We start from the raw sequence: 25,994 nt of genomic DNA, 5'->3' as shown, positions 1-25,994 counted from the left end.
GCCAGACACTCCGCTATATGTCCAGCAGCCGATGGTGACGGAGGACTCACAGGGTTTACCCCTAGGAACTCTCTGGAGCAATAGCACAGCAAGCTAAAACAAGCCGGGTCCACTCAGTGTCCTCTACCAGTTTGAGGCGGGAACACAGGAGGAGACCGGCTCTACACGTAGGCTATAGAATCTAGCAAACATGTTAGGTGTCGCCCAGCCCGCAGCTCTACAGATATCTGTCAAAGAGGTGCCACGCGCCAGCGCCCAGTAAGATGCAATACTCCTAGTGGAGTTAGCTCGCAACCTGAGTGGCCAGGGCGATGGAGCTCACTACCCACTACCCATCCTCTGCTTGGACACAGCCTTTCCCTTCTGCTGGCCTCCGTAACAGAAGAAGAGCTAGTCTGAGGTCCTGAAGCTTTGAGTTCTGTCAACATACCGTCGCAGAGAGTGGACGGGACAGAGCAAAGCCAGGGCTGGGTCTACCTCCTCTGAGGGCAGCGCTTTCAGGTTCACCACCTGGTCCCTGAAGGGAGTGGTGGGAACCTTGTGCACATATCCGGGTCTGAGTCTCAGTGTAACCTGGGAATCACCCGGCCCGAGCTCTAGACATGATTCGTAGACCGGAAAAGCCTGTAGGTCCCCTACCCTCTTAATGGAGGCCAGTGCAACCTGGAGCAACGTTTTTAGAGACAAGATTTTCAAGTCTACTGATTGCAAAGGCTCAAATGGGGCATTCTGGAGTGTTCTGAGCACCAGAGACAAATCCCAAGAGGGTAAAGAAGGAGGGCGGGGTAGATTTAATCTCCTCACCCCCCTAAGGAACCTGATGACCAGGTCATGCTTCCCAACTGACTTACACTCAACCAAGTCGTGATGGGCTGAGATGGCGGCAGCATAGACTTTCAGGGTGGAGGGAGACAGCCTTCGCTCCAACCCCCTGCTGCAAGAAGGAAAGCACGTCCTCCCTAACCTTGCACAATGTCTGTGCTAGTAGACTCACTGGGGGGAAACGCATATTTGTGTAGGCCTCGGGCCAGCTGTGGGCCAGCGAATCTGAACCGATTATTCCCTCGGTCAGAGAGTAAAACTACTGGCAATGGGTGGTTTCTGGAGAGGCAAAGAGGTCTGCCTTTGCGGCTCCGAAATGACGCCAGATCAGCTGGACCGACCGGGGATGGAGTCTGCATTCTTGAGCACCCACTGAATATGAACAGCACAAATCGACCTCAGATGCTTCTGCCTCCAAAGGAGGAGAAGGCGGGCGAGTTGCAACATGGCTTTCCAGTGCAGACATGTTGCACGTGCTACGGAAAAATTGGTCTGTGCGATGAATAAATTGACCACTGTAGCACGCAAGAGATACAGTTTTGCATGTTCATAACACAGCCGCTTAATAGTGTGAAGTGATTGTTGTGCTTGTTTGCGTGTGAGATTGATGGCGCACTAAATGATGAAATTGATGGCGATTAAAACTCGTGTCCCGGCTGCATTGAGTCATTTTGTCCAACTCCATTTCGCACAATTCTTAAAGGGATTAAGAAAACGAGCGGTTTGTGTGAGAAAACGAACAGTATTTATATCGTTGTTATCTCTTGAAAACAGCACACGTCCAAATGATCTGACGGCGCGGGCGGGTATAGATATAAACATAGATGTCGCCTTGGCTACTGCAGTTCATTGGAACGAAACCGTAGCCAAGTGACATCTAGTGTATATAACTATACCCGCCCGCGCCGTCAGATCATTTGGACGTGTGCTATTTTCAAGAGATAACAACGATATAAATACTGTTCGTTTTCTCACACAAACCGCTCGTTTCGTGTCTTAGGCCATCAATGTGTACTTATGATGGGGAATTGTTTCATTTGGACGATGGGGAATTGTTTTAATTTGGACTCTGTGCTTGTGTTTTGACACAATGACCATCGACCTGCATTATATGACTGACAGACAAGAACGGTTTGACCTAAAAATATCAAAATTGAAACTACTGCGGAAACAAAGACACCTACATCTTGGATGCCCTTGAGGTAAGCTAAAACATATCAAAAATTAATTTCAAAGTGAACTATCGCTTTAAGTAACACGGCCATTATTTCTATGCAGCTGCTAGTTGACGAGAAAATGAAGCGCTATTTTCAAGTGATCCACGAAAACCCCAAACGAGCCTGCGAGGAAGAATCGACAGAAGCAATTTTACCAAATCAAAGTAAGGGAGAAACAAAAATGAAAATTTATAGATATAACCCCGTGTGGAAAAAAGATTTTCCGTGGTTAACTTTCGATTCTGACCAACAGCTCTTGTTTTGTAGCTGGTGCAAGGAGGCTTCAGAAAAGATTCAAATAGACAAACCCTTTGTGATGGGTAACAGCGTTTTGCACTAAACTAAAGAAAAGATGCAACTATTGACAGTATTAGTCTCATAGAGGAGTGTCATGGGATAGGTTAGTGCTAGTTTGAAAACAAGAGTTTTTATTTAGTGATGTCTTCCCACAGATCTGTTCTACTTTGATGTGTAATGTTGAGGTGTAAGAGGTGTTATCTGCACTCTTCCATTTTTAGCAAATAAATAAAACGTGTGTCTAAAAACAATTTTTGTGATGGTCTGTATTTTTTGTGCACTTTAATGGAACATCAGTGCCTTTTTAAATTATGAACTCCATTACTTGTGTTTGTTTTCAGGGATGATAACAGACGTTTTATACTTGTGCTACAACTGTTTGGCCTGTGCTACAAAACTTTCAACCTCTGTAGCACCAGTGCTATGTGCAAAAAAAGTTAACGTACAGCCCTGAATGTATATTATATTTATTGTAAGAAGTTTTGAGGGTAAATTAACTTAACTTTAAAAAAGCAAAATCACCCCATTTCACTGGCAATTAATTAAATTAACATATCCAATAATGCTCTTTATACATGGAAGATATGCTGAAATCTTAATATAAACTTCAGGTAGTTAAGGTGAGATACAGATATTGGGGTCTCTGAAGGATGTGACACCAACTGCAGTGTCTCCACAAACCAACGGACCTCCTGAATCCCCCTGTCAAGAAACACAGATCAACACATAAGTCTTGTGTTGTCATATTTTTAAACTTTGCTAACACATTAAGATTTGATTACTCATTATTTGAATTTTTTTTATACATCACAGCTTCATCCATCACCATATACACACATCATCTGTGAAGTTGAATAGTTACAATATGCATATATATAGTTACAAACTAAAAACAGTATCTGCTTCAATATTATCTTCTTTCATTGGTATGGATATCCACTTGATATTGTTTAGTTCGCTTGACATCAGGGGAGTGAGGTTTACCTGCACAACTAGCTGGCCACCATTACACTGACAGTGCACAGAGTCTTGAATGTAAAGAAGGAGCATGTAAATCTAGCCATTCAATGAAGAGTTTTTTTCTCTCATAGCATGAGATGAAAAGAAAGACGTTTCTGTTCAGTTTGATCTTACTGAAACTAAGACATGTACATAGGTTTTTGCAGTCTACACCGCTAGAGGGCGCAATGAGCACATGTAAACAAGCTTCACACACTATGTATCTTTATCTTCAACTGACAGGAAACCAAAAGATAAGGCAAATGGGTGATGAAGAGGGGGAGAAGTACATTAACATATTCTCCTCAATGCATGTTAAACAATAATACCTAGATTGTATGTTACTATCTCTATTAGGTTCAGCTGTCAGATGAGACCAAACAAGACATAGTTACATGTTAGAACACACAAGTAGATAAATATGAAGTGGAAAGCATGTGTCCTGTGAAGTAAATGGTACAGATGTGTCATTGAGGTGCAAACTACTCTGTCTCTCTGTGCCTTTCATGTGACATTATTAAAAATGTGTTGAGGCCCTTGCTGTGGTCTCTCCCGTTTGAAAAATGCATCGCAAATCAATCAGCGATTGACAAATTCAGATTAGCTTTATTGGTATGGTAAAACGGCTTTATTTGCAGGGCTCTGATCCTTTGTGCATTTTCAGATTAACCGTACCTGTCCGTGTCAAGCGCCAGTTTAGAAAACCCACTATTGGTGACCGGTGTGGTGTAAGTTGTAGGGAGGGGTGATATAAGATTAGTCCATCATGGGCGATTGTGCGCTCGTCAATTGTCTGTTATTTTAAAACCTTCGTCCAGTAACACCAGTAATTACTGTAGAAAAAGATTAATCAGAAAATATTTTCATAACTGCTGGACAGAGGCACCCTGATCACATGGGCTCCTAGTCTACAGCCTATAGTCTGCATTAATACGCCCCAATGGATTTTGTGTGTAATGCATTCTGCAGTTAAACAGGATGTTGTTACTGCAATTTCATAAGGTTGTAACATTGAGGACGATTAAACTTATTTTTGATCCATGGAAGAAAATCTGAAATTTTTGTATACATATTAGGAAACTGAGGTGAATTACAGAGATTAATGTGATGAAAAGATGTGACACCAACTGCAGTGTTTTCACAAACCTCCTGAATTCCCCAGCTAAGAAACAAGCTCAGGATATATGTGAGGAAGAAAAAGTATATTTTATTTGTGTAATGCATTTAGACTTTAGAGGTTGTAACATTGAGGACCATTTGACTTATTGTTGTTAACACATGATAGTTTTATTAGAACAAGATGTGGGAGAAAATCTGTTTGGATTACACACTAGTACTACACATCTTTTTTTTTTTTATTATACTGTAAAGTCAATTATTTTTGTTTAATTATATTTTTGATCCATTGAAGAAATGCAGAAATCTTCATATAAACTTCAGGTAGTTTAGATGAATTACAGAGATCTGGGTCACCGAAAGATGTGACACCAACTGCAGTGTTTCCACAAACCAAAGGACCTCCTGAATCCCCCTGTTAAAAAAACAAGGATCAGCACGTCACTATATCAGTTATCACCTTTCTCTCTTCAGCACATTGAGAATGCATTGTAAAGTGTTATATAAATTGAAATAATAATTTGTTTATGTATTATTGTATATATATATATTTATTTTATTTGCTAATTACTTATATTATTATTATTTAAAAAAATTTACATACATCACAGCTTCCTCCATCGCCATATACACACATCATCTGTGCAGCTAAGAACGTCGTTCCCCAACTATCTTCACATTTTTTGTTATCCATGATCTTCACATTTGTTTCCATGAGGACTGAGCTTACACGGCCATTAGTTGCTAAACGTCCCCAGCCTGCAACACTGCAAACAGAATCTGCAGCGATGTCTCCTCCTGTCTTTGGTATTGAAATCCATTCAACATTTTTGTTCTTTTCGACTTTTTTCTCTAGCTGCAATCATAAAAACACAATTATATGTTAATAGACAGTGTTTAAATGATTAGCTATCATTTTGAACAACTGGTATAAATGCAGTATGTTACCCTCAAAAGCATGATGTCATTCCGAAAAGGTTTTTCACTGTAATCCAGATGTCTGTAGTAGGACTTCACGTTAATGCGGACATTCATTTGTCGTAGGTCATGTGCACCAACCACAACTGTCAGCTCTTCTTTTCTGTTTATGAAAACATTCATCTTAACTTCAGCTTTTAGGTTTCTTTATTCTTTCAGAATTTTTTTTTTTTAAGGTATGATGAAACAATTTTCAATTTCATTTAGTTTAGTTTTAGTTTTAAAGTTTTGTTAGATTTCAGATTACCCAAAACTGTGAAGAGATTACGACAGTCACCTCTGATAACAGATTACTCTAAATTGTAATATAGAAACAGGTATTTGTTTCTGTAAAGATGCTTTGAAACTATAATGTGTTGTGAAAAGCACAATACAAATAAATGTGAATTGAATAGAAAATTCATGAATTTAGCTCAGACAAAATTTCTTGTCTTACTTGTTTCGGCAATGTGCCGCAGTCAAGACAAGCTCATCAGAAATGAGGAATCCACCACAGATATGTTGATGGTTCTTCTGAATAGAAACCATGTAAGGTCTGGAGTGGGGTTTGGCTTCATTGCCGTTCACTATACCCACATTCACATGAGCTGAGAGAGAGAGTGCTGTCAGTCAACTTATTCAATACATACAAATTAAACATTCTTAAAAAATCATAATAATTTACTGTTATATAATCAATCTCACCAGTGAAGGTCAGGTGTGGCAGCAGAGAGGCCAGCAGGAGCAGAGAGATGATGATGATGGTCATGATGAAGAAGACGATCTGTGAGTGTCTCCAGAAGAAGCAGAGTATTAAAACGGGTTTTGTTTTTTTTCAGTGGGTGGAGACTCAGTTTCTCACTTTATGATGTCAGTAACACTGTGAGTAAATTCTTGCTAATCCTTGTGGTCTAATGTCTAAAACCATAACTTCTTGTTACCATCGTGTAAGCACCTCATCTGGCAAGCACCAGTGCTGACATTGGTGTGAGGAAAAATGCGAGGTCCAAAATCTCTGGATAAGACAATGCCCACTTTTGTAAAACCCTAAAACAATTTTCTATTTAGGTAATACATATATACAAATACAAGTTACAAGTATGTGAAAGACTTTCCGTATGCAATGCTAATATAGGTCACATGACCCAAACTGCATTGATGAATGCCGTGTATTTATTTATTTTTTTGATACATTTGTTTTAGTTTGTTTCAGGTTTTGGTCTTTCTTGAGAGCAGAGAAAAAGCTAAAGCAATTTCACATCTTTTGTATGGACGCAGTAAAACTTCACACCCATTGTAGCAAGATCTCTTACTCAGCTCTTCAGCTCCAACCACAGTGTCAGACGACAAAAAAAAAAACTGTTAAAAGATGCATAATGTCACAATTAACACTTACATGCAATATATAAAACACAAATATGTTTGAATATACTTGGGCCGACATTAAACAGTTATGAGGCATTTAAACATAGGTTTTATATTTTTGTGGTCTTTTTAGAAGTAGACCATGGGGCCGTCAGCCATTTGACATGAAGTACTAATTGTCATCATCATTATTAATCACTGTACTCCAAATCAAAAATAAAATTGATAATGACTATAAAACTGTAATGTCTACAGTGTTATTGTTCACAAACTGCAGAAGTTCGGTAGGAGTAAACCTCTTGATTATCTTTACGGGAGCTCAGGACACAAATGTGAGGAAGAAAAATTGTATTTTGTGTGTGTAATGCATTTAGACAGGATGTTACTGCAATTTCATGAGGTTGTAACATTGAAGACTATTTGAATTGTTAACACATGATACTCTTATCAAAGTTTGCATACTATTTAGCACGGGTAGTATTTTGGGAAGTTCTTTTTTACATTTGCACACATAATGGAACAATTTTCTAGGAACTCTTTATCAGATCGGTTTCCAGAGCACCACAAAGTCATATCTAATGATCTAGAACAAATTCAAGTGAGCTGTAGACATGACTAAGTGAATAATTAATAACTGGTTCATTTTGACTAGTTAAAAAGAAAAAAGAAAAGACCTTAATTTACTTACTTCTAATTTACTTCTCTGGTGCAGTATCTCTTGTGTCAGATCTTTAATGAATTACTGAAATTCTTAGAGAAAATGTAGATAAAAAAAAAAAAAAAAAAACGTATTGTAACGCTCAGGGTGGATGGAGGCAAACAGGTGGATGCTAATAAATACAAAGGTTTAATATTCAAAAGGCAAAATACAAAGAACAGGAACGACACAGTGAGCTGATGCTCAAACATTGACTGACAATAGACTGGTGAAAGACAGGAACTTAAATACACAGAAGATAATGACTAATAACAGGTGATGGAAATCAAGATGATAGACTAATTAACAACACACAGGTGAATGAACTGAACTAATGACGATGACAGAACAGACCGTGACGATGAAACTAACATAAAGTCCATGAAAACCAACAGAAAATCTCAGAAAACCTGACATAACCCCCCCCTCCGGGGGTGGTCATCCTGAAGTCCAGAACTGGAGGAATATCGGGATGACGGACCACGGACTCCAGGATGGCCCAGGTGACCAAGGCGGAGCAGGCTGAGGAGGTGACCATGGCGGAGCGGACCCTTCCGGCGGCCATGGAGAAGACAACCCTTCGGGCGGCCATGGCGGAGCAGGCTGAGGAGGTGACCGTGGCGGAGAGGACCCTTCGGGTGGCCATGGCGGTGAGGACCCTTCGGGCGGCCATGGCTGAGCAGGCTGAGGAGGTGGCCTTGGCGGAGAGGACCCTTCAGGTGACCATGGCGGTGAGGACCCTTCGGGCGGCCACGGCGGAGAGGACTTTTCTGGTGGCCGTGGGCCCTTGGGTGGCCACGGCGAGGACATATGGCCCCCCCCAAAAAAATTCTTGGGGAGAGTGACGGCATCAAGACAAGCCTCTGGGACAGGCTCTGGAACAGGCTCTGGGACCGGGACATGAACAGTCTCTGGCTGGGCAAACGGGACGCGAACAGTCTCCGGCTGGGCAGATGGGACGAGCGGAGAGGGCTCTGTGCTGGACGGGACCAGCGGTGAGGGCTCTGTGCTGGACGGGTCCAGCGGTGAAGAGGGCGTTGAGCTGGACAGGACCAGCAATGAAGAGGGCTTTGAGCTGGACGGGACCAGCGGCGAAGGAAGCTCTGAGCTGGACGGAACCAGCGGCGAAGAGGGCTTTGAGCTGGACAGGACCAGCGATGAAGAGGACGTTGAGCTGGACGGGACCAGCGGTGAGGGCTCTGTGCTGGACGGGTCCAGCGGTGAGGGCTGCTCTGGGCTGGACAGGACCAGCGGTGAAGAGGGCGTTGAGCTGGACAGGACCAGCAATGAAGAGGGCTTTGAGCTGGACGGGACCAGCGGCGAAGGAAGGTCTGAGCTGGACGGAACCAGCGGCGAAGAGGGCTTTGAGCTGGACAGGACCAGCGATGAAGAGGACGTTGAGCTGGACGGGACCAGCGGCGAAGGAAGCTCTGAGCTGGTCGGGACCAGCGATGAAGAGGGCTCTGAGCTGGACGGGACCAGCGGCGAAGGAAGCTTTGAGCTGGACGGAACCAGCGGCGAAGAGGGCTTTGAGCTGGACGGAGAGCCCGCACTTCACACCAGATCTGCTGAGCCTAAAGCAGTATGCGTCATGCCCGCCGAACCTGAGACTGAGAACGTCATGCCCGCTGAGACTGATTGCATTATGCCCGCAGAACTACTGTTTTCTTTTATCCCGTCCAGCTCAGAGCTCCCGTCGCCGCTGGTTCCGCCCAGCTCAAAGCCCTCTTCGCCGCTGGTTCCGTCCAGCTCAAAGGTTCTTTCGCCGCTGGTCCCGTCCAGCTCAGAGCCCTCTGGTGTTACAGTGAGGGAGGAACCACAAACCCAAAGAGCTCTGTCCATAAACTCTATAAAAGGTAGATTTAAGTCTTTGAGCAGCAGTATCTGGGCGAGTGGATCTTCAAGTCCTCTCCAGAACCGTTGCTTCAAATTCTCCTCCTCCCAGTAAACATCCTGATGCAGATGCAGGTAAACTCCAACAAATTCCTCCAATGAACTCCCATTCTGATTAAACAGAAATGCATCCATAGCGTCCTCCTCCATACTTTATGGGTCAGTCAATCTGTAACAGTCAGGGTGGATGATGGAGGCAAACAGGTGGATGCTAATAAATCCAAAGGTTTAATATTCAAAAGGCAAAATACAAAGAACAGGAACGACACAGTGAGCTGACGCTCAAACATTGACCAACAATAGACTGGTGAAAGACAGGAACTTAAATGCACAGAAGATAATGACTAATAACAGGTGATGGAAATCAAGATGATAGACTAATTAACAACACACAGGTGAATGAACTGAACTAATGACGATGATGACAGAACTCAAATGAAGACCGTGACGATGAAACTAACATAAAGTCCATGAAAACCAACAGAAAATCTCAGAAAACCTGACAATTATAGTGCATGCAACTAAAATAATACATTTAAAAAATACATTAATAATAATAAAAAAATTTTTTACTCATTTTGATGACATTAAAACAATTTTTGGAGTAAAAATGAAACAGCTTTTTATCAGAATGTACTATCATGTTAAACTAATAAGGAACAAAAAGAGGTAGCAGATCTTGGCCACATTTATACATAGCCGGGTATTTAGAGAAACGAATATTTCTCCCCCTCCGTCAAATAACATCGTGCACACAACCCGCATAAATACGCCGTCGAGCAACATCATAACTATGCCAAACCTATGGGCGGCAGTGTAGGGAGAAGGATAAAGCCATGCAAGCCAATCAGAATCCTCAAAATTGACAACAACAAGCGACTTCCAGTTCCTTTCAAAACGACAGACATGGCGCGAGGTTCGTTTGTGTGGACAGACATCGAAGCAAATGCAAACAGGCCAAAAGCGTTTGCACAGAAGTAAAAATGAGTACCACCTTAACAGCATCCATGATTAAATGGTAGCAAAACAAACTCTAAACATAGGGCGCGTACATGACGTAAGCATTTTCTGGTGCATAATGTGACGTTTGAGAACCTAAAACCCTGTTTCTCCCAGTTGACACGGCAACACATAACCGGCGTTTTCAGAAATCTCCACTTGGCCGGAGTTTTTAGAAATAATAGTTTTCTGGGATAAAAACGTCGTTTTCGTGTAAATGACAGGCCAAAACGCAGGGAAATATCTGCGTTTTCCCATCGTGTAAACGGGGCCCTTATCAGCAAGAATTACTCATAATGAACATTGTGAGTGTGACTTTTCCCCACCAGCTGCAAAGGTCATTTGAAAGGTTTGATTTGTTTTTATAGTTTTGGGGGCAATGCATTGCAAGTACATCTGAGTCTTTTTTTTTTTTTTTCATGTAACTAGTAAAGTTATGCAATACTTTTAAATGAGCAACACATTACTTTTTCCAAACAAGTAATGCTACTCCGTTTCCCATTTATTGACCAACATCTCTCTTATCCCCATGTTGAGAGAAATCTTGAGTATTAAAGGTTTAGAGGCGTTGTGTGCGCTGTGTGTGAACATGATGGTAATTGGGGGACACCGGGGATGGTTGCAACACTTTTTGCATTTCTCTGTTACTCAGAGACATGGAGAAATCTTGAGTAAGGTTTAGAGGCTTTGTGTGCGCTGTGTGTTAACATGATGGTAATTGTAGTTCTAGACTAAATGTGAGCATGCATTTACTCCTCTCACTTGAACAAAAACAGATTCAGTATTCCTCAAAATGAATAAAAACAGTGAAAAGCAAACTCAGTTATGTTAAATATCATAAATGTAATTTATGTACTTAATCTCACTTTATTACCCAACTTCTTGGCTGCTGACTTTTGTTGTTCCAATTAAATCAAGTTAAACATCACATTTGTGTGTAAAAGTGTTTTGCCTCTTTTTCTTTTGCAATCCAGAACTAGCCTGGCTAACGTCAGACCTCGTCTCATTGAGACGTGGTCTGGGAACCACATGTTCATTTTCTCGTATTTGAGGCGTGGTTTACGAATGCCCAGAGCAGTTTATTGGGCGCTACGAATGTCTATCAAATGCGCCTGTACGTAGCTCATAGCCAATCGTTTCAATTATACCAGATGATGTATGTAGAGCGACAGAAATTCGACGAGGAAGAAGACGATGGGTCAGAGATTTATGTGTACACGATGGCGTTCAGCGACTAAACTACTTAGAATACTATCTAAGGCTGCATCGAAAGGTAACTTCGCATCTGCTGCCATGTTGGATCCATAGATATAAACAAACTGTTTCGGTGTGTCGCATAGACGTCGTCATCGTCTTGCTGCTCCCTCCCCGTTCTGTGATTGGTTCCCTTTTTGAGGGGAAAATCTGGTCCATGGTGTCCAAGGCAGCATGGGAAAACCCAGGCTAATCCAGAATGGCAGCACAGCTGAAAGGTTTGTTTGAGCGGCGTCTACTAAAACATGCCATCTCAAACATACAGTAGTAGTACATTAAAGGTTTTTTGTGCTTGACGAACTTGTTTGGCTGGTGCTCCCGCGTCTTGCAAATGTAACGGCATTCTAAAAATGCTGCGCTCATGTAAAAAGAAGTCCAACTTGCGTCTTATTACCTTGTGTTATTCCCTATTCCACTGCAACAGATGCATCCTTTATGAACAGCCACTTAGCACTAGCCATGTGTTCTAGGTTACGATCCTTCATTGTGCGCGTCACAGCAGGACAGCGGTTAATCGCCTCAGTAACTTCACGCGCATGAAGCGCCATATCAGGCATTTCCTTAAAGAGCCATAGGTCAGATTTTCCGCCAAAGTAAAGAGCTTATTAATTACGAAAACGATTACTTATTTTTGATAATTATTATTTTATTTCCGTTAGTTTTTGAGTAGCTGTTGTTAGTTTTGTTTAGTTTTTCATTTATTATGATTTTTTTATTTTATTTCAGTTTATGAAAATGTTTTTTGACCAATAGTTTTAGTCTTAGTTTCAGTTTTCGTTTACGAAAATAACCTTGCAGGGAATGAGGGTTACATAAGTAACCGAGACGTTCTCTTTAGGTCGCTTCACTCTCGACATTCTTATGACTGAGGGAATCCCTACCAAAGCGTCACAGCTGCTGTTCCGTGGTAACCCAAACAGTGAGATTATTGGATAACACTGGGAAAGCGTGCCCTTTCCATTAGAAAGTAGAACGCTGCAGAAGCCACATTCTTCCCGAAGTATTTATGTGGAGATGTACATAGGACTAACCTCGTAGAGCTGTTCCGTATAGAATACTGGGGGACTTGGCTCCAAGGGAAAGACACGTGCTTCCATTTAGGAGCAGCCGTGAAATGTTACACATGGGATCCCAATAGGGTCACACATTATGTCTAAACCCGGTTCTCAAGGATTCAGCTGAATATAGGCCTGGTGCCGGACGCTCCGCTATGTCCAGCAGCCGATGGTGACGGAGGACTCACAGGGTTTACCCCTAGGAACTCTCTGGAGCAATAGCGCATGTCTTAGCGCAACAAGCTAACACAAGCCGGGTCCACTCAGTGTCCTCTACCTGTTTGAGGCGAGAACACAGGAGGAGCTCTACACGTAGGCTATAGAATCTAGCGAACATGTTAGGTGTCGCCCAGCCCGCAGCTCTACAGATATCTGTCAAAGAGGTGGCACGCACCAGCGCCCAGGAAGATGCAATACTCCTAGTGGAGTTAGCTCGCAACCTGAGCGGGCAAGGCACGCCCTGTGCTTGGTAAGCCAGGGCGATGGAGCCCACTACCCACTACCCACTACCCATCCTCTGCTTGGACACAGCCTTTCCCATCTGCTGGCCTCCGTAACAGAAGAAGAGCTAGTCTGAGGTCCTGAAGCTTTGAGTTCTGTCAACGTACCGTCGCAGAGAGCGGACGGGACAGAGCAAAACCAGGGCTGGGTCTACCTCCTCTGAGGGCAGCGCTTTCAGGTTCACCACCTGGTCCCTGAAGGGAGTGGTGGGAACATTGGGCACATATCCGGGTCTGAAGTAGGTCCCCTACCCTCTTAATGGAGGCCAGTGCAACCTGGAGCAACGTTTTTAGAGACAAGATTTTCAAGTCTACTGATTGCAAAGGCTCAAATGGGGCATTCTGGAGTGTTCTGAGACAAATCCCAAGAGGGTAAAGAAGGAGGGCGGGGTAGATTTAATCTCCTCACCCCCCTAAGGAACCTGATGACCAGGTCATGCTTCCCAACTGACTTACACTCAACCAAGTTGTGATGGGCTGAGATGGCGGCAGCATAGACTTTCAGGGTGGAGGGAGACAGCCTTCGCTCCAACCCCCCGCTGCAAGAAGGAAAGCACGTCCTCCCTAACCTTGCACAATGTCTGTGCTAGTAGGCTCACTGGGGGAAACGCATATTTGTGTAGGCCTCTGGGCCAGCTGTGGGCCAGCGCATCTGAACCGAGTATTCCCTCGGTCAGAGAGTAAAACTACTGGCAATGGGTGGTTTCTGGAGAGGCAAAGAGGTCTGCCTTTGCGGCTCCGAAATGACGCCAGATCAGCTGGACCAACCGGGGATGGAGTCTGCATTCTTGAGCACCCACTGAATATGAACAGCACAAATCGACCTCAGATGCTTCTGCCTCCAAAGGAGGAGATGGCGGGCGAGTTGCAACATGGCTTTCCAGTGCAGACATGTCGCACGTGCTACAGAAAAATTGGTCTGTGCGATGAATAAATTTACCTTTGTAGCACGCGAGCGATACAGTTTTGCATGTTCATAACACAGCCGCTTAATAGTGTGAAGTGATTGTTGTGCTTGTTTGCGTGTGAGATTGATGGCGCACTGCTATTTACTTTAATTAAAACTGCGATTAAAACTCGTGTCCCGGCTGCATTGAGTCATTTTGTCCAACTCCATTTCGCACAATTCTTAAGTAACGCGGCCATTATTTCTATGCAGCTGCTAGTTGACGAGAAAATGAAGCGCTATTTTCAAGTGATCCACGAAAACCCCAAACGAGCCTGCGAGGAAGAATCGACAGAAGCAATTTTACCAAATCAAAGTATGGGAGAAACAAAAATGAAAATTTATAGATATAACCCCGTGTGGAAAAAAGATTTTCCGTGGTTAACTTTCGATTCTGACCAACAGCTCTTGTTTTGTAGCTGGTGCAAGGAGGCTCCAGAAAAGATTCAAATAGACAACCCCTTTGTGATGGGTAACAGCATTTTGCACTAAACTAAAGAAAAGATGCAACTATTGACAGTATTAGTCTCATAGAGGAGTGTCATGGGATAGGTTAGTGCTAGTTTGAAAACAAGAGTTTTTATTTAGTGATGTCTTCCCACAGATCTGTTCTACTTTGATGTGTAATGTTGAGGTGTAAGAGGTGTTATCTGCACTCTTCCATTTTTAGCAAATAAATAAAAAGTGTGTCTAAAAACAATTTTTGTGATGGTCTGTATTTTTTGTGCACTTTAATGGAACATCAGTGCCTCTTTAAATGATGAACTCCATTACTTGTGTTTGTTTTCAGGGATGATAACAGACGTTTTATACTTGTGCTACAACTGGCCTGTGCTACAAAACTTTCAACCTCTGTAGCACCAGTGCTATGTGCAAAAAAAGTTAACGTACAGCCCTGAATGTATATTATATTTATTGTAAGAAGTTTTGAGGGTAAATTAACTTAACTTTAAAAAAGCAAAATCACCCCATTTCACCGGCAATTCATTAAATTAACATATCCAATAATGCTCTTTATACATGGAAGATATGCTGAAATCTTAATATAAACTTCAGGTAGTTAAGGTGAGATACAGATATTGGGGTCTCTGAAGGATGTGACACCAACTGCAGTGTCTCCACAAACCAACGGACCTCCTGAATCCCCCTGTCAAGAAACACAGATCAACACATAAGTCTTGTGTTGTCATATTTTTAAACTTTTCTAACACATTAAGATTTGATTACTCATTATTTGAATTTTTTTTAGACATCACAGCTTCATCCATCGCCATATACACACATCATCTGTGAAGTTGAATAGTTACAATATGCATATATATAGTTACAAACTAAAAACAGTATCTGCTTCAATATTATCTTCTTTCATTGGTATGGATATCCACTTGATATTGTTTAGTTCGCTTGACATCAGGGGAGTGAGGTTTACCTGCACAACTAGCTGGCCACCATTACACTGACAGTGCACAGAGTCTTGAATGTAAAGAAGGAGCATGTAAATCTAGCCATTCAATGAAGAGTTTTTTTCTCTCATAGCATGAGATGAAAAGAAAGACGTCTCTGTTTAGTTTGATCTTACTGAAACTAAGACATGTACATAGGTTTTTGCAGTCTACACTAAACAAGCTTCACACACTATGTATCTTTATCTTCAACTGACAGGAAGCCAAAAGATAAGGCAAATGGGTGATGAAGAGGGGGAGAAGTACATTAACATATTCTCCTCAATGCATGTTAAACAATAATACCTAGATTGTATGTTACTATCTCTATTAGGTTCAGCTGTCAGATGAGACCAAACAAGACATAGTTACATGTTAGAACACACAAGTAGATAAATATGAAGTGGAAAGCACGTGTCCTGTGAAGTAAATGTGTCACTGAGGTGCAAACTACTCTGTCTCTCTATGCCTTTCATGTGACATTATTAAAAATGTGTTGAGGCCCTTGCTGTGGTCTCTCCCGTTTGAAAAATGCATCGCAAATCAATCAGTGATTGACAAATTCAGATTTATTGGTATGGTAAAACGGCTTTATTTGCAGGGCTCTGATCCTTTGTGCGTTTTCAGATTAACCATACATGTTCATGACAAGCACGAGTTTAGAAAACCCACTATTGGTGACCGGTGTGGTGTAAGTTGTAGGGAGGGGTGATATAAGATTAGTCCATCATGGGCGTTTTGCGCTCCTCAATTGTCTGATATTTTAAAACCTCCGTCCAGTAACACCAGTAATTACTGTAGAAAAAGATTAATCAGAAAATATTTTCATAAATCAAGCATAGCGTTAGTTCTGGCAGGTCACGTTAGTCAAGCTCGCATCAGCTGACCCTCAGCTGATCCACATCTACCTATAGGAATACGACACCTATCACCGTATACATATATAAGCTCCTTCAGTATTATCAGCAGCTATCGCGTTTCTCAGGAGCAAATTACCCTCCTCCATCCCCAGCTCCTCCTCTCGCCCAGTCAGGATTTGACATTCTGATTCCCCTTGAATCAGAATAATTATTGAATAATGTTGTACTTTAAATCTTGAATTAAATATATTTGCAAATTTTCATGTTGGTTCTGTTCTGTTTACCCCAAGGGGGATTATTGCTGCTCTCCCTGCTCTTATCCATGCTAGGCTGCATGGATGCGCAGGGAGTTCTCGCCCAGAACGGAACCATTCCGCCAATCCAAACTGTATGCTAATTGTCAATCATATTTTACGGTAGTGGTCCTGACAGAACTGCTGGACAGAGGCACCCTGATCACATGGGCTCCTAGTCTACAGCCTATAGTCTGCTTTAATACACCATAATGGATTTTGTCTGTAAAGCATTCTGCAGTTAAACAGGATGTTGTTACTGCAATTTCATAAGGTTGTAACATTGAGAACGATTAAACTTATTTTTGATCCATGGAAGAAAATCTGAAATTTTTGTATAGCCTACATATTAGGAAACTGAGGTGAATTACAGAGATCACTGTGAAGAAAAGATGCGACACCAACTGCAGTGTTTCCACAAACCAAAGATGCCCTGAATCCCCCAGTTGAGAAACAAGCTCAGGAAATAGATGTAAGGAAGAAAAAGTATATTTTATTTGCGTAATGCATTTAGACTGGATATTACTCAATTTCATGAGGTTGTAACATTGAGGACCATTTGACTTATTGTTGTTAACACATGATAGTTTTATTAGAACAAGATGTGGGAGAAAATCTGTTAAACATTTGGAAACATTTTTGATTACGCACTAGTACTACACATCTTTTTTATTATTATACTGTAAAGTCAATTATTTTTGTTCAATTATATTTTTGATCCATTGAAGAAAGGCCGAAATCTTGGTAAACACATTAGGATACTCAGGTGAATTGCAAAGAAATTCATATACAAAAGATGTGATGCCAACTGCAGCGTTTCCACAAACCAAAGGACCTCCTGAATCCCCCTATTAAAAAAACAAGAATCAGCATGTCACTGTATCACCTTTCTCTCTATTTGTTATATAAATTGAAATAATAATTTGGTTATTTATTATTATATATATATATATTTTTTTTTTTATTATTTGTTAATTACTAATATTATTTTTTTTTTTTTTATGTTTTACATACTTGGCAGGTTCCTCCACGGCCATATACACACATCATCTGTGCAGCTGAGAACGTCGATCCCCAACTATTTTTACATTTTCTGTTATCCATGATCTTCACATTTGTTTCCATGAGGACTGAGCTTGTAGTGCCATTAGTTACTAAACTTCCCCAGCCTGCAACACTGCAAACAGAATCTGCTGGGATGTCTTCTTCTGTCTTTGGTATTGAAATCCATTCAACATTTTTGTTCTTTTCGACTTTTTTCTCTAGCTGCAATCATAAAACACAATTATACGTTAATACTTAACAGTGTTTAAATGATTAGGTATCATTTTCAAAAACTGGTATAAATGCAGTATGTTACCCTCAAAAGCATGATGTCATAACGAAAAGGTTTTTCACTGTAATCCAGATGTCTGTAGTAGGACTTCACGTTAATGCGGACACCTCCTTTATTCATTTGTCGTACGTTATGTGCACCAACCACAACTGTCAGCTCTTCTGTTCTGTTTATGGAAACATTAATCTTAACTTCAGCTTTTAGGTTTCTTTATTTTTTCAAGAAATTTTTTTTTAAGGTATGATGAAACCATCTAATAATTTAATTTAGTTTAGTTTTAGTTTTAAAGTTTAGTTAGATTTCAGATGACCCAAAACCTGTGAAGAGATTACGACAGTCACCTCTGATAACAGATTACTCTAAATTGTAATATAGAAACAGGTATTTTTTTCTGTAAAGATGCTTTGAAACGATAATGTGTTGTGAAAAGCGCAATACAAATAAATGTGAATTGAATAGAAAATTCATGAATTTAGCTCAGACAAAATTACTTGTCTTACTTGTTTCGGCAATGTGCCGCAGTCAAGACAAACTCATCAGAAATGAGGAATCCACCACAGATATGTTGCCCATCCATCTGAAGAGAAACCATGTAAGGTCTGGAGTGGGGTTTGGCTTCATTGCCGTTCACTATACCCACATTCACATGAGCTGAGAGAGAGAGAGCTGTCAGTCAACTTATTCAATACATACAAATTAAACATTCTTAAAAAATCATAATAATTTACTGTTATATAATCAATCTCACCAGTGAAGGTCAGGTGTGGCAGCAGAGAGGCCAACAGGAGCAGAGAGATGATGATGATGGTCATGATGAAGAAGACGATCTGTGAGTGTCTGCAGAAGAAGAAGAGTATTTATTGTTCTTTTCAGTGGGTGGAGACTCAGTTTCTCACTTTATGATGTCAGTAACACTGTGAGTAAATTCTTGCTAATCCTTGTGGTCTAATGTCTAAAACCATAACTTCTTGTTACCATCATGTAAGCTCATCTGGCAAGCACCAGTGCTGACATTGGTGTGAGGAAAAATGCGAGGTCCAAAATCTCTGTATAAGGCAATGCCGACTTTTGTAAAACCCTAAAACAATTTTCTATTTAGGTAATACATATATACAAATACAAGTTACAAGTATGTGAAAGACTTTCCGTATGCAATGCTAATATAGGTCACATGACCCAAACTGCATTGATGAATGCAGTGTATTATTATAATTTTTTTACAGATAAATTTGTTTTTGTTTGTTTCAGGTTTTGGTCTTTCTTGAAATAGAGTACAGAGAAAAAGCTAAAGCAATTTCACATCCCTTTGATGGACGCAGTAAAACTTCACACACATTGTAGCAAGATCTCTTACTCAGCTCTTCAGCTAACCACAGTGTCACACGACAAAAAAAACTTTTATGAGAATTACTCATAATGAACATTGTGAGAATGACCCATTTGGTACCACTTTATAATAACGTTAAGTTGTAAGTCATTTATAAGTGGTTAGTTAATGATGAACTAATCATTTACAAAACATTCATAAATGATTAGCAAGTGATATACTAACATTTTATGTATGTTTTGTAAATTCCATTACAAGTCATTTACAAGTGATTAGTAAATTATTAACTAATCATTTACGAAACATGACAATGCGTTTCATAAATGTTTAATAAATTACAAGTTACATTTTTTTTGTATGTTTTGCTCAGATCAGGTGCAGTGGTTAAAGACTCCATGTGTTTCAGAGAAGACAGCAGTCTATACCCTCACCAGTCAGCACTTACACCGCAGTACACACTACAGTGTTCAACACCTGTTATAGATGATGTGTAACCGTATGAGTAAACCTTTCTGCATCCCATAATCTAGTGTAAACTATTCATCACTTGTAAATGTGTTACACATCATTCGTAGATCTTTCTTACGTGTATTCAAGGCATTTACAACACTTTATGCACCCTCTAATTGCTACATACATACAAAAAAATGTAACATAATTTACAGGTTTTTACAATCGTTATGACAATTTTTTCAATACTTTTAACAAATTTCCTAAACTCTTGACGCACCAACACACCTACAACACACAATTGGCAAAACAGATCATTTCATGCTCAAAATCACACATTGTAAACTAAACTCCAACACTAATTTTCTAAATACAATAATACACTAGCAACAATATGTCTACCAAAACACTGCAAACATGTCTCAAAATCAAATAATTTTTCAAAACACTTACATATGTTCTCGTCCAACAGGAAGATCATAGCACAATGTCATAAAAACACTAACATCAGATGGAATTACAGAAACTGCATTATTTTATATGTGTCAGGTCTGCCCTTATACAACAGACAGTATATTGTATTGATCATAGATTGTGTTTTGCACTGCAGTTTCTTTTGAAGCCTCTCTACATTTTTGTTTTGTTGGGTTTAGGTCTTTTGCTGCAGAAATTCAATAAAAAAAAGACCCATCTCAGAGTGCTTTAGAATGTACGGTTAATGTAATGAAAAAACAAAGACAGAGACAGATTTGCTGCAATAAAGACTTTATTTGCAAAAGGACATTACTGCAAGATAACAAAAATATGCAATACAGCTGCCATTTATTATGTGAAAATACAGAAAATACGAACAGAAAAAGCACCAGAAAAAAAAAAAGTCATCTTCTAATTATCTATTTGCATAATTCAATCAGTTGTTTCTCAGTAACAATAGAATAAAATACAAGGGATATATTTGTGTTTCAATTCACAATATAAACAGCTGTTTGCCTTGACTTTAGCCTGTAAGGTTAGGTTTAGAACATGGTGTTATCTGTTCTGACATACAGTGTTAAAGCATTGGTAAATTTGGCAGTAAAAATCCATTGTTTTGGTCTTGTTTGAGCTTGTAAAAGAAGTTCAAGCATTTTAAATGTGTTAATTGTATGCATTTTGTGTTAAAGCAACAAGAAATAGCTTACACAGACGGATGTAGTGCTTACTGAATTGTTAAAAGTATTGAAAAATCTGTCATAGAAACTACATATAAAAAACTATTAAACATTTATGAAACGTATATTCATGTTTTGTAAATGATTAGTTAATCATTAAATAATGAAGTAGGCTATCTGTGCAGTGTGTGAGTGTATACGTTTTTCTTTCCCGGTGGGGACTTAAACCTCAATGCACACAGACTCATGGGGACTTGTTTCACTGTGGGACCTAAATTGAGGTCCACAAGCAATCATACAGAATGAGTTTTTTTTTGAAAATGTAAAAATGCAGAAAGTTGTGTGTGTTGGGTAGGGTTAGGGGTCAGGTAAGTGTAAGGAGACAGAATATACCGTTTGTACAGTATAAAAACCATTACGTCTTTGGAGAGTCCCCACAAAGATAGTGGACCAGAGTGTGTGTGTGTGTGTGTGTGTGTGTGTGTGTGTGTGTGTGTGTGTGTGTGTGTGTGTGTGTGTGTGTGTGTGTGTGTCTGTTTGTGTATGCGCGTGTGTGTGTGTGTGTGTGTGTGTGTCAAGTCCTGGCATTCCATACATTGCGGGGAAATGTCTCCACATGGATAATAGTATTATTAGCAGTAAATGTTTTGTAAAAACAAAGATAATAACAGAACCTTTCAGCCTGTTAACCTTCCTGAAAACATGATATCTCAAACATACAGTATTTATATATATATATACAGCAGCACTTAATTGCACTGGAGCCATTTAAAACATTTCTTTCTTTCTAGATAAATTGGTGGCCTTTCTTGAAAAAGCATGCAGAGCAAAAGCTGAAGCAACATCAGCAGTAAAACTTCACACCCATTGAGGCAAGATCTGCCATTCAGCGCATGAGCTCCAACCGCAAGTGTCAGGCGAAAGCTTTAGGCACGAAAAAGCTGTGAAAAGAGTATGCATAGTGCCTCTATTAACCATTTAAAGGGATACTCCACTTTTTTCGGAAATATGCTAATTTTACAACTCCCCCAGAGTTAAACAGATGAGTTTTACCGTTTTAGAATCCATTCAGCCGAACTCCGGATCTGACGGTACCACTTTTAGCATAGCTTAGCATAGATCATTGATTCAGGCGAGTCCAGTAGCATTTCTTTCAAAATGACCAAAGAGTTTCAATATTTTTCCTATTTAAAACTTGACTCTTCTGTAGTTAAACCGTGTACTAAGATCGACGGAAAATGAAAAGTTGCGATTTTCTAAGCCTATATGGCTAGGAACTACTCTCATTCCGGCGTAATAATCAAGGAACTGTGCGGCCGTACCATGGGTGCAGCAGGCGTAGTGATATGACGCAGCGCCTAAAAATAGTCCCCAGCTCGGTAACTTCTTCCAACGTGACCGGGACTAAGTTTATCTAACCTATTAGACCTATTTTCAGGCGCTGCGTCATATCACTACGCCTGCTGCACCCATGGTACGGCCGCACAGTTCCTTGATTATTACGCCGGAATGAGAGTAGTTCCTAGCCATATAGGCTTAGAAAATCGCAACTTTTCATTTTCCGTCGATCTTAGTACACGAAAAATATTGAAACTCTTTGGTCATTTTGAAAGAAATGCTACTGGACTCGTCTGAATCAATGATCTATGCTAAGCTATGCTAAAAGTGGTACCGTCAGACCCGGAGTTCGGCTGAATGGATTCTAAAACGGTAAAACTCAACTGTTTAACTCTGGGGGAGTTGTAAAATGAACATATTTCCGAAAAAAGTGGAGTATCCCTTTAAATAAAAAAATACTAGTTAATGTCTTCTGATTTATTAATTTTGACCAATTTGCCCTTTCTTTGTTTTGGAAGTGTAAACGGCTTCAAATAATTAGTTGCTACTATGTCAATTTCCAACATTTATTAAATCATTGCCATATCCAAACAGTAGCAATGAGCTGGACAGTGTAACAATCAATAACATCTGTATTCATGCATTAAAGAAAGCATGACCATAGCTTATAAACTGCTGGTTAGTAAAACACCTTTACAGTACAGTGTGTACATAATATTGAAACATTTTAACACTTACATTACAGGTCACAAGCATGAGCATCTGACCTCAACTTAAAAAGTACAGCTTAGCATAATACCTTTACAGCGTGTGTGAATATTTTGAAACATCTTTAGTTAAACATCTCACTGATCCCACTAACTGACCAGTTTTTAAAGGGGTCATATAATGGTACATGCACTTTTACAAGTTGATTGCACTGAAATGTCTGTTGGCAGTGCCTGTACACAACCATCCTATCATGATAAAAATCCATCCAGTGGTTTTGTTTTAATCTCCTTGTATGTTTGACCCTCTCTGAAATCAAGCCGTTCGATATTATGACGTCACAATATCCAACGCCCCTCCCGCAATTGTTGAGTGACAGCCGTGTTTCAACACAAGACCCGCCCTGAGCGAGCTGTGACAGCCTTCGTCATAGTAGTCCGCCTTTGTTGATATGCTGGAGTAGAATGGCGTCTAAGCGATTGTGGTGTTTCTTGGGTGTAATAACCAAGCGGCAACCTCCCCGTCTCTCTCTTGAAACCAACACGGAAGTGAGTTAAACTGCAATTCATTGACTGGCCGCTTGGCCTGGCTGCAGAAGTGAGTCAAATCTGTATCTCCCTCATGTTAAAATTACCAACTTTACAGCAGAAAAAAATATGTTTACAGCCTGGATCTCTATGTGGCTTTGGTCTATACAGCTAATTTTGCCCTTCATAACAACTGTGAGGGTGGTGAATTATTTTATAACTCGTCCATTTAGTTGATTAATATTTAAATTTAAGGGTGTGGCCAGTGGCCACTTGAGTGACAGATGGATTGCCGCTGTCAGTGCTAGCCGTTTGTCTGCTGTTACTAGCCGTCACTTCACCTCAGCAAATGTTGCTGCTGAACTTGCCATCTCTGCAGTGTTTGTGCTTTTTTTCGGGATTATTTCATACAATTTAATACTTGGGTACAAAGCCCACGTCTTTGGATTCCGTCGTTATCGTTCGAGAGAACAACCAGCGCTGTATTTCAGTTGTTTTCCTCCGTGAACTTGCACTAATGGATGTCTGACAATTTCGTTGCTTTTTGGGGTTTTCAAATTTAAAACGTCAATAAATACTCGTTCGTTCTGCTCTCACGGAACAGATGGATTATAATATGCTTATGTACCGTCAGATGAAATCATGCAGGCGTCGGCGCTTTCTCCGTCCATGCAATAAATGCACATGAATGAGCGCGGATTTTCTAGCGCATTTACTTGCACTTCAAAGGCAATATATCTATGGTTTAACCCATTTGAGAGACGGCCAAAATCAGAATTTAAAATGGACTGAATAAGCTCTCTACGAACTTGAGCAATGCCGCGCTGACGGACCATGAAAGAGTGACGGACATGTATGCACATAAATCACTGTCACACACAAACAATCTCGAAGTAATACACAGTCTCACTTGTAGCCATGTCTTTTAACTATTATAATATTTCGAAGGGCAAAAATAGGAACGTTTAATTGGCTTTACATCATCAGCTAACTCGATCACGTCGAGCTAGGTGATTTCAGATAGCCAGGCCAGGCTCCTCAGCTCCATTCACGCCCCGCCTGTTTGCCTATTTTCTGTTATCCGGGAGTGACGCAAGGCCAAGATGGCGACGGCCGGCTCCGCCCACTTTAGGCTTCAAAAATGCTCTTCAGAAACCTACGGGTGACGTCACGGACACTACGTCCATATTTTTTTAGAGTCTATGGTAATAACGAACACAGCAGTCATTCTGATGTTCCTAAATCCGATCCGATGAAGACGCAGTGGCTGAGTTTGTTTTCGAAGGGAATTCCCCACGAATCATGATCAACGTCAATGCTTTCATGTTTGCGCGAATCATTTCACCAGGCTGCTTTATAAACGAGGGTCAGTACGTTATAAAGCTGGTTTTACTAAGAAGCTGCTCCTGAAAAAAGGATCTGTACCAACTATTCGTGTTCCTGACGCCCCTCCAGAAGAAGTGAGTGAGTGTAACATTTTATTAATCTTTATATTAATCTTTGCAAATCGCTTGCTGCACGCTTCACGATGAATGCGGCTATTTTTACACTCAGGGTACATTACGGCATGTTTTCTATGTACGACGATCTCAATATAATTCATAATCCCATGTTTATAATAAAAAAACGCGTTATGGATATGGTGTTATTGTTTTTGAAACGGTGTGAGCACAGAACAGAGGGCGTGGTGAGCAAGCTCATTATCATTTAAAGAACCAGGCACTGAAACGGCGTGATGAAAACAGAGCTGTTTTTGACCAGGGAAAATGAGTGTTTTCTTACAATACTAATGAGAATGTTTAATTCAAGTATATTACAAACTTTTAATTTAGACCCTAAAGAATCATATTAGCTTGTACAAAAATGGCATTATATGACCCCTTTAAAGTGCAGCTTCACAGCAGGGCTATTTTGTGTGTATAAAATAAAACCTTTTTTTCACACCAGAAAGTATGACCTGCAGCATAGTATAAAACATGACAAGGACAAACCATTAGAACATCCGGAAAAATTCAACGTTATGTCCAATGTATAATGATGTTGAACAGACAAAGAAAACAGAGTGACAGTCATGTCTGAGTGCCTCGGCAAGGAGCTTGTTTTTCAGAGTCATGAACTTGGGGCTTGGTTTTGGGCGCAGTGTGTCAAGTCCCACGAAAAGTCTTTGAAACACCTCAAATGTTTTGGAAACCTTGGATGGAAACTCGAGATTAAGTGCATATGTCAACCCAAGCAGCATGCTTTGGCCAGATTTCCAAGATTGGTAAGGACTGGTATTCCCTCAATGATGATTCCTACTGCATCTGGCTCAAGGCAGACATAGGCTCAATCCCAATTCACCCCTTGCCCCTACCCCTTGGCCCTACCCCTCCGTTTTGCGCGTTCCCGTGAAGGGGTAGGGTTGTCTCGATTCTCTTTTGGTTGGAGGGGTAGGGGGAAGGGGAA

General features: G+C 40.6%; 2 protein-coding genes across 2 annotated transcripts; both read right to left on the bottom strand.

Annotated features, from left to right (window-relative positions):
* Positions 1–4,522: 4,522 nt before the first annotated feature.
* LOC311295250 (granzyme B-like) lies at positions 4,523–6,191 on the bottom strand. Its single transcript, XM_084416519.1, has 5 exons — positions 6,114–6,191; positions 5,866–6,016; positions 5,400–5,532; positions 5,056–5,307; positions 4,523–4,866 (listed from the first exon to the last, which is right to left on the bottom strand). Exons 1-5 carry the CDS (start codon positions 6,175–6,177, stop codon positions 4,711–4,713), a joined length of 756 nt encoding a protein of 251 aa, XP_084272645.1. The 5' UTR covers positions 6,178–6,191; the 3' UTR covers positions 4,523–4,710.
* A 10,996-nt stretch (positions 6,192–17,187) lies between these two features.
* On the bottom strand, positions 17,188–18,873 carry LOC311295249 (granzyme B(G,H)-like). Its single transcript, XM_084416518.1, has 5 exons — positions 18,797–18,873; positions 18,549–18,699; positions 18,073–18,214; positions 17,727–17,978; positions 17,188–17,560 (listed from the first exon to the last, which is right to left on the bottom strand). The coding sequence occupies exons 1-5, from the start codon at positions 18,858–18,860 to the stop codon at positions 17,405–17,407; spliced, it is 765 nt and encodes a 254-aa protein (XP_084272644.1). The 5' UTR covers positions 18,861–18,873; the 3' UTR covers positions 17,188–17,404.
* Positions 18,874–25,994: the final 7,121 nt, after the last annotated feature.

This window comes from Rutilus rutilus (genome assembly GCF_951802725.1).
Source record: "Rutilus rutilus genome assembly, chromosome: 8".
In the NCBI taxonomy this organism is placed as follows: domain Eukaryota; kingdom Metazoa; phylum Chordata; class Actinopteri; order Cypriniformes; family Leuciscidae; genus Rutilus; species Rutilus rutilus.
The sequence above is the reverse complement of the archived record's forward strand: the minus strand, read 5'-3'. Positions and strand labels throughout refer to the sequence as shown.